The 15,029-nt window shown below is 39.7% G+C and overlaps 1 protein-coding gene across 1 annotated transcript in view; it reads left to right on the top strand.

The window, feature by feature from the left end:
• The first annotated feature begins 12,666 nt into the window (after positions 1 to 12,666).
• TPH1 (tryptophan hydroxylase 1) overlaps positions 12,667 to 15,029 on the top strand; it is a 29,749-nt gene continuing 27,386 nt past the window's right edge. Inside the window, exon 1 of the mRNA XM_078433282.2 lies at positions 12,667 to 14,003. Within this exon, the coding sequence (XP_078289408.1) occupies positions 13,638 to 14,003 (366 nt within the window). The 5' untranslated portion in view covers positions 12,667 to 13,637. The remainder of the gene's footprint in view (positions 14,004 to 15,029) is intronic.

The following is a 15,029-nucleotide window of genomic DNA, read 5'->3' on the forward strand; positions in this document are numbered from 1 at the left end:
CTCTTTTCTCTCTGGTGACAGCCACAGATTGAGACAGTAGAGGCACAAGGTGGAAGTTACCAGAATCCCTGAGTAAGCACCCACCCAGAGAAGCACATGGAGAGAAGCTGCCCTGCAGGGTCTTCCAGTGCATGTTGGATTTAGAGTGAGAGAGAAATGAACCTTTATTGTGTCAGCACAAAAAAAGGATAACTTGTTATTGCAGTTATCCTGATTATTACATACCCCCAAATGAAGAATTCACATTCTTTTCAAATTTAATGGAATATCCATAACATTTGATAATGTGATGAGGTGCAAAGAACATCCTCATAAATTTCCCTAAGTAGAAATAAGATAGGCACATTCTCTGACTCCAGTGTAATAAATAAAAGCATTTTTTAAGGGAGAAACCAAAAGAACACAACCACATGGAAACCTTTAAATAGTGGATAACTTTCTAGGAAAATAGTCAATACTAAAATACTCAAAAAGAGACAGAAAACCCTGAAAGGTTAATAATATTCACATTGGAAAGATAGTAAAAGAACTACCCTTGTTTCTATCTCAAGGCAACAGAAAATGGTGGGAAATTTCTGAATTCTACAGAGACAACAAAATGCTGTTTACAAAACTCAGTAAGAACAGTCACGCACACAAAAGAACTATAGGCCAGTTTTTCTATTAATATGGATGCAAAAATTCTAGACAAAATGGCAGCATATAAAATTTAGCACCATATTAAAAGATATATAAAAATAGACATTTTAAATAGACATAAAAAAAAGATATATAAAAATAGACATCATGACCAAAGTGAGTTTATCTCACAGGTGTACAGATGGTTTACGTTAGGAAATCTTTTTTATTTTTTTTATTTTTTACATTTATTTATTCTTGAGAGACAGAGACAGAGCACAAGTGGGGGAGGGGGGGAGAGAGAGGGAGACACAGAATCCAAAGCAGGTTCCAAGCCCTGAGCTGTCAGCACCGAGCTCACAAACGCAGGTCTCGAACTCACAAACCATGAGATCATGACCTGAGCCGAGGTCAGATGCTTAGCCGACTGAGCCACCCAGGCACCCCAGGAAATTTTTTAATGTAATTCACTATATTAATACATTAAAAAAAGAAGAGCTGTGTGATCATTTCAGTAAGTGCCAACAACTATTATTTTATTATTTGACATATATTGATAAAATTAACATCTATTTCTGAGAAAAACCCCTTTATAGTCTGAAATAAGAAAACTTCATTAATATGATACCTATAGCAAATATTCTTAATTAAAACATTAGAAACATTCCCATTAAGACCTGGAACAAGGGGTGCCTGGGTGGCTCAGTTGGTTGAGCGTCCGACTTTGGCTCAGGTCATGATCTCACGGTTTGTGGGTCCGAGCCGTGTTGGGCTCTGTGCAGACAGCTCAGAGCCAGCAGCCTGCTTTGGATTCTGTGTCTCCCTCTCTCTCTCTGTCTTCCCCTGCTCATGCTCCATCTCTCTCAAAAATAAACATTAAAAAAAAAAAAAAAAACCTGGAACAAAACAGGATATTATTATATTAAACATTGTTCTGACAGCCCTACCTAATACATTGGATGAAAAACAAATAGGTATAAGGTATAAATATTAGAAAGGATTAAACAATGCTATTATTTTTACAGTTTATTTTGTTTTTCATTAATCTTTTTCTTGTCAAATAAAACACAGAAACAGAAAACTGCGTGAAACCAATGTGCATCTTATTGAAAAAGCAAATACTGCGGTATCCATCACCTAGCTCAAGAAATAGAGAACTTTGTCAGTCAACCAGAAGCCCATCTATATGTCTGCTCTCAGTCGTAACTCCTGCCTTCCCCCAAAACAAACCACCCTGCTGACTTTTATGATGATCACTTATTTGAAAAGTGCTGTTATTTTTTTTTTTTTCATGTGCCTTTTCAGAGGATATGACTGTGTACCTATGAAGTCAAGAGACTCAGCTGACTGACCTATTAGAACTAATGAGATCACTAGGATGGACTTTGCTCCTACAGTTATTCTCTGACTTTCTAAATCACCCATTTCTTCTGCCCTACTGGATCATTCGTTCTTTAGTATTTCCTACCTTAACAACAACAACAAAAATCCCTCCCTTTACCCCATATCCCCCTCTAGCCGCTACCACATTTTTCTGCTCGTCTACAACAAAACTCCTCTGAAAGAGTTGACTCTGTGACCTAATATCACCTCCGCTCATGTAATCTGGATTCCCTCTGTCCCACACCACCAATTCCCAATTGTCCCACAATTGCTCTTGTTGGTAATCCCAGACTTCCCTGTTGCTGAATCCAGTGGTTACATTTCTGTCCTTGAGTTGAAGTAGCGTTAAATGCAATTGACGATTCTTTCCCTCTTCTTAAAACACTTTCTCCTCTTGGCTTCTGGACACCACCTTCCCCTGAGTTTTCTCCCTCCCTGGTGTCCATTCCTTCAGCCTCCTTTTCCTCCTCTTTCTGGCCTCTGAACATTGGCATGCCCCGTGGCCCAGTCCTGGGCCTCTTTCTTGTCTCTTGACACATTTTCTCCCTAGAAGTTTCATCCAGCCCTGTGATTTTATATACTATCTTTATATATGATCATTATACCAGTGACTTATAAATTTATATCTCTGCCTGTGATCTCTTTCTGAATTTTGGACTCCCACTGCTTGATGCCTACCTAACATTTTCATTTGGAAAAAAGGAGGCATATCAGACCTAACAAGTTCAAAACAGGACTTCATTTTCCACCCCTTACCAAACCTGCTCCAAATGCCAAGCAAAGAGCTTATAAATCATCCTTGAAACTCAGGTTCCCTTACCAGGTCCACCACCCCTGTCATCAGCTGATCCTATGGACTCCACCTCTGAAGTTGGTGGGTATTTCATTCTCTTTGTCTCTACTTTACCCATATCCACCATCATATCTCTCAGCTGGACCCCTTCAGTAGCCTTTCAGCCAGTCTCCCTGCTTCCACTCTTAACTCCTTACACCACACCCACAACGAATCTCCCCTTGTCCACCTTAGAACTGGAAGGAGGGAGAAGGGGGTGACTTGGGGGCCCCTTTAAACTCCAGCGTAAAAGATTGATTTGACTTTATAAAAACAAAAACAGTTGCAAAGTATAAGACATTTGTAATGAAGTTAAAGACGAATGAAAGGCTTAGGGGATAATGATGCATATATAATAGTTACTATCCATAATATTTAGACAGCTCCTCCCTATCAAGAAAAAAATAGCCTGATTAAAGAATGAGCAGTGACAGGAAATTCACATGTGAACAAATGTCTGAAAAGATGCTCAGCTCTGCTAATAATTAGGAAAGAGCTCATTAAAACTTAGATACTTGTCTTTGCTACTCAGATTATCAAAATTGAGATTAATTGCATCCACTGTTGGTTGGGATGAGGATGTTGTTTTATATTCTTGGGAGTAGGAATGTAAGCTGATATAATCTTTTTGGAAGGCAATTTGGCAGTATTGCACATCTGGGAATGAGTTCTACAGAAATGCTAGATTGAATGCATATACGGGTGCATATTTGCAAATAGGTTCTATCATTCAGTTGTCATTAATTGAACAAATATATTGAGAAACTCCTATGTGCCAGGCACTGGGATAGCCATTGGAAACTTAACAAAAAAACAAAAGCAAAAAACAGAAATTTTTTTCCTTGTGGGAGATATAAGTAAATAGAATCACACAAATAACTGATAGCTGTTGTTACAAGTGCTCTGAAGTAAAAGGGCAGGGTATGAAGAAAGGGGCAGATGGGAGCCTAGTTTAGACTGGAGGATAGTTTACTTCAGGGAAGGAATTGATCCTTATGTGAAAACCTAAATAAGGGACGAGAAAATATAATCAGGTGAAGAGTCAGGGTGGGAGTGTGAGGGTGGAGATCTTCAGGGTAAGGATGTGGGAAGGTCCTGAAATGGGAAGGAGCTTTGCAGAGAGGACTAGAACACAATAGTAGAAGGAATGTGGGGAAGAAAGGGAGAGTGAAAGGACAACAAGCCAGAGAGGTGCATACGGGCCAGATTGGAGGCCTTTGCAGATGATGAAAGACTTTAAACTTCATCGTATGAATAATGGGGAGCCTTACATGGTTATGATCAGTGTAGTGACATGATTGTGTTTGCATTTGTAAAGTGTGGCAAAAATTATTGTGTAGACTCGACAATAGTTTTTGGCATATTTAAAAAATGAGAATGGAGCGGGGCACTTGGGTGGCTCAGTCAGCTGAGCATCTGGCTTCAGCTCAGGTCATGATCTCACAGTTCATGGGTTTGAGCCCCACGTTAGTCTCTGTGCTGACAGCTCAGAGCCTGGAGCCTGCTAAGGATCCTGTGTCTCCCTCTCTCTCTGCCCCTCCTGTGTTCACGCTCTTTCTCTCTCAAAAATAAACCTTAAAAAAATAAATAAATAAAAATGAGAATAGAGGAAGAGAAAGGAAAGCCAGTGAGGAGACAATTGCAGTATTTCAGAGACAAGATGGTGGATTGGACTGTCAGAGGAGATGGGGAGGAATGCATGAGTTCAAGTCTGTATTAGAAGAGACCAAATTTCTTCATTTGTGGAAGGAAGGAGATGAGAAAGAAGCATATGCAGGAAGGACAGAGACTTGAAGGAGGGGGCAGGGAAATCATTTACCTTTTCTATTGAGGTGAAGTTCACATAACGTAAAATTAACCATTTTAAACTGAACAATTCAGGGCACCTGGGTGGCTCAGTTGGTTGAGCATCTGACTTCAGCTCAGGTCATGATCTCACGGCTCATGAATTTGAGCCCCGTGTAGGGCTCTGTGCTGACAGCTCGGAGCCTGGAGCCTGCTTCAGATTCTGTGTCTCCTCTCTGCCCCTCTCCCTGCTCGTACTCTGTCTCTGTCTCTCTCTCTCTCTCAAAATAAATAAACATTAAATTTTAAAAAATTGTTTAATTAAAAAAAAACTGAACAATTCAGTGGCATTTAATAAATTGACAATGTTATATAACCACTACCTCTGTCTACTTCCAAAATATTTAGATCATTCCAAAATAAAACCCTATACCCATTAAATACTTACTCCTTAGCTCCTCCTCCCCACCCTTGGCAGCCACCACACTGTATCTGTTTCTCTGGATTTACCTATTCTGGATATTTCCTATAAATCGAATCATACAATATGTGGCATTTTGTGTCTAGCTTCTTTCAGGTAGTGTAACATTTTCCAGGTTCATCCAGGTTGTAGCATGTATGAGTACTTCGCTGTTTTTTGTTTTTTTTAAATCACTGAATAAGTATTTCATTGTATGTATATACCACAGTTTGTTTATCCATTTATCCACTGATGGGCGTTTGGATGGACATTTGTTTCTACCTTTCGGCTATTGTGATGAATGCTGCTGTGAACATTTGTGTATAAGGATTTGTCTAAGAATCTGTTTTCAGTTCTTTTGGGTGTATACCTTGGTGTAGAATTACCAGGTCATATGTTAATCCTTTGTTTAACTTTTTGAGGAACCACCAACTGTTTTCTGCAATGGCTGAGTCATTTTATACTCCCACCAGCAGTGTGCAATGGTTCAGATCTCTCCACATCCTCACCAACACTTGTTACTTTCCCAGGGTCTCTTTTGGATATGTTAAGATGCCAGTGTATTACAGAAGTGGAGATATAAAATAAGCTATTGGACATAGAAGATCTGGAGTTCAGAAGGAAGATTTGGGCTTTGAATATATATTTTGGAATTGTTGGCTTACCAAGGGCACTTAAAGACACGAGAGAAGATGACATTGGCAAGGAAAAGTGTATAGACTGTGAGGAGAAGAGGGCCTTAGATCTTTGCTCAGAAGAACCATGGGTATCTGGAGGGAAGAGGAGAAGGAGCTGGCAAAGATCAAGGGGGGGCCAATCCAAACATACCACCAAGTCAGCTTAGCAAATGAGAAGTGGAAGTTGGGATGTGTCCTGTCTCAGATAGGTTCTGCTGAAGATCCAGGAAGTGCAATGAGGTGTTTCTTCATTACCATCCATGGCACCAGTACTTTCTATATCTCAAAAGGCACATCTCAGGATCAGAAAACTCCTTGCTATAGATTTCTACAGAAATAGAATAGTACAAACATAAGGAGAAAGACCCTCTCCCATCTTCTAATTTTGGTACAGATATGTCCACATCCTAATCTTTGGAACCTGTGAATATGTTATTTTACATGGCAAAAGGGACTTTGCAGATGTGATTAAATTAAGGATTTTGAGATGGAAAGATTATCCTGGATTATCTGAGTAGCCACAAAGTAATCAGAAAGGTCCTTACAAGTGATAGGCAGGCCAGTCAGAGATTTAAAGATGCCACATTGCTTGCTTTGAAGATAGATGAAGGATTAAGACAAGGGAACCTTTTTGAGGTGATGGAAATATTGTATATTTTGATTGGTAGTCGCACAACTGTATATGTTTGTCAAAACTCACAGAACTGTACATCTCAAAAGGGTGAATTTTACTGTGTGTAAATTGTACAGCAATAAAGTTGACTTGACATGATCTCAGTTTGCAGGATAGAGTCCTTCCGGCTCCGTGCTCTTAGCAGAGCCTGCTTGGGACTCTCTGTCCTCTCCCTGTCTCTCTGTCCCTCCCCTGCACACGCTCTCTCTCTCTAAATAAATAAAGTTAAAAAAATAAACTTGACTTTAAAAAAATTGAAGAAAAATGTCCTACAACTATAGTCCTCAGTCCCTAGACTGAGCACTCAACCAGTAAATCGTCCAAATTTTTGGTTTCTGTGCCATGTTGTTCACATATTTTTTTCTACTGATATAGCATGCTCATCTGCCTGCAGCTTTAAATTTTAATTGGAAGAGTAATGAGCATTTCCCTTCTAAAAAATTCAACAATTGCTCTGCCTCAAGGAATAAGGGAAAGCACCAAAAGAATGGTGACGCAATAACCTAGAAGCACAGAGGCATGTGGGAGGTGGGGGAATCCCTGCTTTGGTGCCAATCTGGAGAAGCAGGCAAGCCTATAGGAAGGAGGTCATTATGTTGAAAATAGATGTCATCTTGGTTTGGAGGGAATTTCCAACTCCGGATTGTTTAATGTTAGACTTATGTAGTTAAGGATGGCCTGGCATTAGCTTAATTAAAACACCAGTCCGTGGTACCTAAAGGCTAAGGCGCGCGAATCTCTGCACAGGCTGGCAGGGACGGTCCCCACCGAGCAGGGGTCAGCTCTCGGCCAACTCTCTCCAGCCCGCCAGGCGAACGGCCTTCTCATTGGCCACTGTCCGGCTGCCTCGGGCGTTCATTGGCCCGCTCCGAATCCCGTTTACTATAAGAGGCGGGCGGCCCTGGTCCGCCGGCAGCACCAGCTTATCGCCGGCAGCAGCACCACAGGTGAGTGGGGTGGCTCCTACTGGGGGGGATCTGGTACCACCGTCGCGGATCTGGGGACGCTGGGCCGGCACGGGGCGGAGGCAGGGTCACTCCCCCAGGAGGTAACTACTCGTGGGAATCTGGTTCTGGGGAGTCGGAGTTGTACCCCTGTGATGACTTTTCTCCTTTCCTTCTACCCTCTTGGGGGAGAAAAGACACAATTTTTGAGGGCCTGCTGTGTGCCAACAACAGGCTCTTTACACATCATCTTATTTCACCTTCACAACAAATCCTGTGAGGTGGGTATTTCTTGCATTATACATTTCTCAGCAAGTTCACAGTTAAACTGAAGTCTGTATGTATGACTCCTTTATGTTAGCAAAAACAAATGCATTCTTCTTTCTGCCCTTCTCAGATAGCAACATCTCTTTCTTCCTTCTTTCATTAAAGGAACCATCCCTTAGGGGCGCCTGGGCGACTTAGTGGGTTAAGCATCTGGCTCTTGATTTCAGCTCAGGGCATGATCTCATTGTTGGTGGGTTTGGGCCCCAATTTGGGCTCTGTGTGGACAAGCACGGGGCCTGCTTGGGATTCTCCCTCTCTCTCTCTCTCTCTCTCTCTCTCTCTCTCTCCCCCCCCTCCCTCCTTGTGCTCTCTCTCAATAATAAATAAACATTAAAAACAAAAAAGGGAACCATCCCTTAGACATTTCCAAAGGAAAGAGTATTTCAGCTGCAAAGCCCCTCAGCCTCACATCCATCTTTATCACTGGCACCCTAACACAGTATTAAGAGCTTTGGTACAAAGTTACAACTGACAAACAGTGCTAGTGGTTCAGATTCAACAGGTACGCTTAACCTTGCCTCTGACCGTTTGGTTTCAGTGGTTTAAAATTAATTCCCAACAGATGTTCTAGTCGAGTTGGCTTGAGGGGTGGGGTGGGAAACTAGAGTTAAACTTTCTGGTCCAGTAAAAGTTTGTGCCTGTCAATTAATTGTTAAAGAAGAATGGAATTCATTTATCTGCTTTAAAAGGAGATGTGAGCACAGCTTAAAGTAACTACAAGTGTTTCCGTGAAGCCATAATCTGTGGTTTATGAATTTCAGCGCTGAAGTTCACTTGTATATATGTTGTTATCATATTAGCTTATCTTCAGATAAGGATGTGGCTTCTATTTCCATTTTCTTTGCCAGTGCCTGTATTCCCTAGAAAAATGCTTTTCATGGACACTGTTTTCTTTTGTATTTCATTTCTACTTTCATTTTTATTCCCTTCCCCCAGTCAGAAAAGAAAATCAAGATTCTCTGGAAGATTCTCTCCCTCCATACCAGTCCTTCCCACACCATTTAATTCTGTCTTCAAACAGCATCTGTGCTTCCAAATATTTTAATGTGATAGTTCTTTATGATTATTAGATCAGATAAATTTAAATTATACTTGTTACTGATTAAACTGAGGGGAGAAAAGAGTTAGTCAATGTAAACACTTTGACCTCTACTCTTTAAAGAGACTGTTGATCTTCTGGCCTCCTTCTTGGGATGTCCTCCATATTTCCAATGGTATATCCTCCACACCAGTGCATCTTCAGTCAAGCCAGGAAATGCAGCAGGAGAATGACTCCCTGCCTTTTACAGGAAAAGGGAAAATACCAGTTGGCATTGGCTCATTAGAGTGTTACTTTAAAAATAAAATCTATACTTGTCTTGATGAGATACGGGTTTAAACAAGTGTGATCTCTTGGACACTCGATAGCTTTTATCTTACCAGTCTGTGATGTGGTTTTTCCTTCTGAAGGAGTAGGAAGGGATAGGTATGTTGGGGGGGTGGGGGGAGGAGGGAAAAAAAGTGACAAGAGAAAATTTTGACGTTCTGAAAAGGCTTTGGGGGTAATTGAATAAAGGAAAAAAGAACTTATGCTTCATAAGCTCAACCAGGCAAAATTATGGCCAACTTTCAGTGAAGATCAAACCCCTGTGCTCTGTAAGCTTATTTGGGGGCATCTGGTGGTGGGTGGAGGGTGACAATAGGGGAGTGAGTGAGAATTGTTTTCTTCTAGTTTCTTAGCAAAAGTTCCTTTTGAGAAACTTCATTCTTATATTGACTTAAACAAGAGGGATAGGAATGTTTCAAAATCTCAACATAAAATCCCTTGTACATAATAAATATTCAACTAATGTATCTTTCACCCTTCTCTGCCCCAACCCACTAAAGAGATATTGGTAGCAAAACTAGATCCATTCCAGAACCAGAGAAAGAAGAGAGAATTATGAATCCCCAAAAGATGGAGTGAGATCAACCATGAGTGTTAGTGCCTTTTTACAGTGGTTCCCAGAGGAACTTAAGGATTGGTTTTGAAATGTGAAAGGAAATCTTTATATAGTTTTATATGAAGAGTTGTATTCTAATCTCTAAGAGATCATTGAAGGGTGAACTGTCAGGCTATCTGAAATTCTGTCAGTTTTCCCACTGACTGGCAAAAATCACCTTTCTTTTCTGTTCTCTGATCCTTGCTCCCAGTTGTTAAATTTGCTTTCACTATGAACATGGTGGTGGTCTAGGAAGTAGCTTATATTTGCAGAATCCTCTTCCTTCAGCATGTCATGGTGACAATATCAAAGAAAATGGGGACTTAGTAAATAGAGGCTGACTGGAGTCTTCATCTGTTTGTTTGCAAAAGAATTGCTAAATTCTTCACTTGTGATTTGGAACAGTATATTTTAGGAGTTTCATAATAAAAGAACTAATGAAACTGAAAATCACCTCAAGACAAAAGAATACTTACATTTTATGTTGCAAAACAACCTTTACCCTCTTGTAAAATGCTTAATTCCCAGAGCAAGAAAAATTCTTAGCTAAGGTAGTTTAGAATGTCAATTTTATTACATTTAACATTTTATCTTTTTTGGAAGATGGGGAAATTTGGGATGCACTTCCCATTGGTAGAGCTAATATTTATTGAGTACTTGGTGTAGTTTAACAACTGTTCTAACAGTTTTATACATTATATATATATATTTACTCCTCCTTATAACCATGAGATTGATATCAATTATCCTCCCTCCAATTTTGTAAATAAGGAAACTGATGCACATAGAAATCAGAACTTGTCTAGATAAATTTGTAGATGAATTTATTACTAGCAATTTGTTATCTGGTTTTATGTCTGTCTTATTGTTTGTATCTGCATATAATAGGACAAAATCACCCATGCTCTGGGTGGAACAAAAAGAATGACAGATAAGAATGTTTCCAAAGATTTTCACATCTCTAAAAGCAGTGTGAACATGCATCCCTGAATTTTTAGCCCAGAGCCACCAGTTCAGAATTTCCTGTGTATACTTAAAGTTCACCAAAGGGTCAGTTTCTTTGAAGTCGTAAGTCTCTCTTAGGATCTCTTGTTTCTCATCCATCAATCCTTTCTGATCAGACTTATGGATGGGCCAGAAGCCATCTCCAATCATCTTTAGGATATTGGTTATGGCGTGGGGAAATGAGGGGGTGATGTGCTCCTCAGATATCATAGCTGGATCTCAGGGTCCCATTCTCTTCTGCTTATTTGTACTTATTGGGAAGTCTGCCTCTCCTTGCCCCACCCCTCATACATAAGTCTGTGAATTCTTTGGAGGCAATTTGTCTTATTTTTTAATCTTTACTGCCTTAACACTGACTATGATACTTCATACACTTGAATGCACCTAAGTTGAAATTTCATTTACCATTAGTAAACAGTTGAGCTACAGAACAATCCAGATTATTATTAAATTTAACCGGAGTGTTTGGTTTTAAAGTATTTGACATAGAGATTGTTTTAGTTATAGAGAATAAATTGACACAATTAAAAATATTTAGGGGTGCCCGGGTGACTCAGTCGGTTGAGCAACTGTCTTCAGCTCAGGTTATGATCTCACCATTCATGGGTTCAAGCCCTGCATCGGGCTCTGTGCTGACAGCTCAGAGCCTGGAGCCTGCTTCAGATTCTGTGTCTCCCTCTCTGTCTGCCCTTCCCCTGCTCACACTCTGTCTCTCTGTCTCTCAAAAATAAATAAACATTAAAAAAATTTAAAAAAATATTTAAGCAGTTTTGATTTTAAATCCAATGAATAAATAAGTATTTGTTAAATGTTGAATTATATATCTCAGTCTTTTCTTGGTGCCCTAAGTAGCCTAGTTTCTTTCTTCTGTGGGGAAAACATCAGGATGCCAGGTCACATTTTGTGTTTCAAAATGGGTGAGAGAGTACTGGGTTTTTGAGTTCCAGTGAACTGTTTGGTAATTTTGCTGTATTAGAAAGGTTAAGAGGCACCTGGTTGGCTCAGTCGGTTAACCATCTAACTTCAGCTCAGGTCATGATCTCACCATCTCATGACTTGTGGGTTCTAGCCCCGTGTCAGGCTCTGTGCTGACAGCTCAGAGCCTGGAGCCTGCTTCGGATTCTGTGTCTCCCTCCCTCTCTGCCCCTCCCCTGTTTGCACTCTGTCTCTCTATCTCTCTCAAAAATAAATAAACATTAAAAAATAATTTAAAAAAAGGTTAAATAACATGCCCAAGGTCATATACTGATAAATATCAGACCAATGAATAGATATGTCTGACTTCACCTTCCAAATATTTCTGTACACTATTTAGCAATGTAAATAGGTGCTTGAGAAGATGCCAAGGTAGATCTCTAGTTCATCTTCTGAGAAGACAGCTCTCAACTAGATGCCAGGAATTTTATACTACCTTCTATGTTTCTGAACATAACCAAATACTCACTGAAACCGAGCTACAACTGCATCTGTGACCATTGCTATAAACAGGAGGTATATGTTGTGGCGATCTTGAACTCTGAGGGGAATGGACTTGGGGAGATCAGGGAAGGCTTCCATGAGTTCATGAAGTTTGAGCTGTGGGGGATTTGACACAGTCTATGTGACTTCAAGCCACAGCATCATCCTATACCTGTTCTGGGTGGTACTGCTTCAGACTTGGATCCATGAGTGTGAGCAGCTAAAAGGCAGTGGAATTGGTCACATCCATTTAAGTTGTTAAAAGTTAATTCCACTAGAAGTGAAACACAAAACTGGGCAATTAGGAAGAATTAATAAGAAAACTAATAAGAATAAATACTCCATATACTGTTTCCATTTATTAATCCAGATCTTATTTTTCAGGTGAAAGTTATTATACTCCACTTTCATGCCCACAATATCTTTACCTCCCCCAACACACATACACAGAATTGGATTTATAATCACATAGCTCTTGTAGGCTAATAGGCTAAATGGCCTTTCAGGGCCCACAGCCTGGGGGATTCCAAGTCGGAGAAGAAAGAAGATACTTAATGTGGAACCAGAATTCTCTTGGCTAGCTGTTATTCTTGTAGCCCCCATGTGTCCAGAGCTGCCCAGGCTCTTGAATTTATGGAAAAAAATAGAAGGCCTTGTCCTTGTTCTAAGGGGCTTGCTGCCCTGTTAAAAGACAAGACGATGGGAATGCAAGCTGGTGCAGCCACTCTGGAAAACAGTATGGAGGTTCCTCAAAAAACTAAAAATAAAACTACCCTACGACCCAGCAATTGCACTACTAGGCATTTATCCAAGGGATTCAGGTGTGCTGTTTCGAAGGGACACATGCACCTCAATGTTTATAGCAGCGCTATCAACAATAGTCAAAGTATGGAAAGAGCTGAAATGTCCATCGATGGATGGATAAAGAAGTTGTGGTATATATATACAATGGAGTATTACTCGGCAATCAAAAAGAATGAAATCTTGCCATTTGCAACTACATGGATGGAACTAGAGGGTATTATGCTAAGTGAAATTAGAGAAAGACAAAAATCATATGACTTCAGCCATATGAGGACTTTGAGACAAAACAGATGAACACAAGAGAAGGGAAGCAAAAATAATATAAAAACAGGGAGGGGGATAAAACATAAGAGACTGTTAAATATGGAGAACAAACAGGGTTACTGGAGGGGTTGGGGGAGGGGGATGGGCTAAATGGGTAAGGGGCACTAAGGAATCTACTCCTGAAATCATTGTTGCACTAAATGCTAATTTGGATGTAAAATAAAGAAAATTAAAAAAAAAAAAAAGACAAGACGTGTGTGAATAAAACTTGAATTTAAGACCCAGTATAAATAAATAAAGTGCTAAAATTGTTGCGGGAGAGGAGGTAGCTTTCACAGAGAAAGAATGGCCAGTTCAGGCACAGTAGGAAGACTGTAAGAAGCCAGTAGGCATGAATCATGCCCTGAAAGGATTGAGTTAGAAAAAAAGAAAAGGAAACTACTAACATGCATTGTATGCCTATTATATTCCAGGCACTGTTAGGCAATGTTTTATCTTATGTTGGTCTCATTACAGTCTTGCAAAGCATATCTACAAATCCATATTTCACAGGTGAGGAAACTAAAACTTGGTTAATGTTATCAAGTATTGTCTTTGGTTTCAAACATTGTCAAATACAGCCTCTCTTGCACAACTTCTTTTTTACACCTCTCTATTTTCATACTTTGTTTTTAGAGAAGTACACCAAACTCATCATGATTGAAGACAATAAGGAAAATAAAGACCATTCCCTAGAAAGAGGAAGGGCAACTCTCATTTTTTCCTTGAAGAATGAAGTTGGTGGACTAATAAAAGCACTGAAAATCTTCCAGGTAAGCGCTCTCCATATTTTTATACTTTTGCATAAAATCCTTCTAAAAGGAGTCTCCAGAATTACATTTAAAGTGTAAATTATTGTAAATTCTTCTTAAGCACACTTAAATTTCTAAAATACTGCTCAATTCTCATTTATGGAAGAGAAGATACAAATAACTAATAAAGGAGCCGGGAGGAAAGAGTCACTTCACGGATTTCAGAGGAGCAAATTTTAATTTTATTTTAATTAAATAAAATATTAAAATTTAATATTTAATGACATATTCATAATATATTTAATGATATTTTTAAGATAGCAAAATAGCAAAGATTCTACAGTTATACTGTTCCCTACTGTCAAAGCTTTAATGCATTTGGGACTTTACACCTTTGGTATGAGGGTAACTTAGTATAATGCTTAGGGAAACAATAGGCAGAACAATCGGTAGTGCCTTAAAATGTTCTTGTATTTTGAGGCACCTGGGTAACTAACTGTCCGACTCTTGATTTGGGCTCAGGTCATGATCTCACGGTCTTGAGATCAAGCCCCGTGGGGTTGGGCTCGGCACTGGATATGGAGCCTGCTTGGGATTCTCTGTCTCCTTCTGCCCCTTCCTCACTTGCATGTATTCTCTCCCTCCCTCTCTCTCTCTCAAAAAAAAAAAAAAGTTCACATATTTTGATCCAGTAATTTCACTTCGATAAACCCATCCTAAGGAAATAGGGGTCAGTCAGGCAGAACATGAATATTTACTGAGTACTTACTGTGTGCCAAGTGCCCTGCTAGACTCTAAGGATGTAGACCTGAACAGAGTAGACACAGTACCTCCCCTCACAGTGTATATAATCTAGGGAGAAAGACAGAAAATAAACAAATAATGATAGTAAATAAATAGTTACATGTGTATAAAGTGACCTGAAAGAAATACCAGATAGTACTATGATAGCATTGAACTGGGGGACCTAACCTGGTTTATGGGCTTAGGGACACAAAGACTTATTTATAAGAACTAAAATTATAAACAAAGTACTTGTCCAAGGGG

Source organism: Panthera onca, chromosome D1 (assembly GCF_046562875.1).
Source record: "Panthera onca isolate mPanOnc1 chromosome D1, mPanOnc1 haplotype 2, whole genome shotgun sequence".
NCBI classification, from domain to species: domain Eukaryota; kingdom Metazoa; phylum Chordata; class Mammalia; order Carnivora; family Felidae; genus Panthera; species Panthera onca.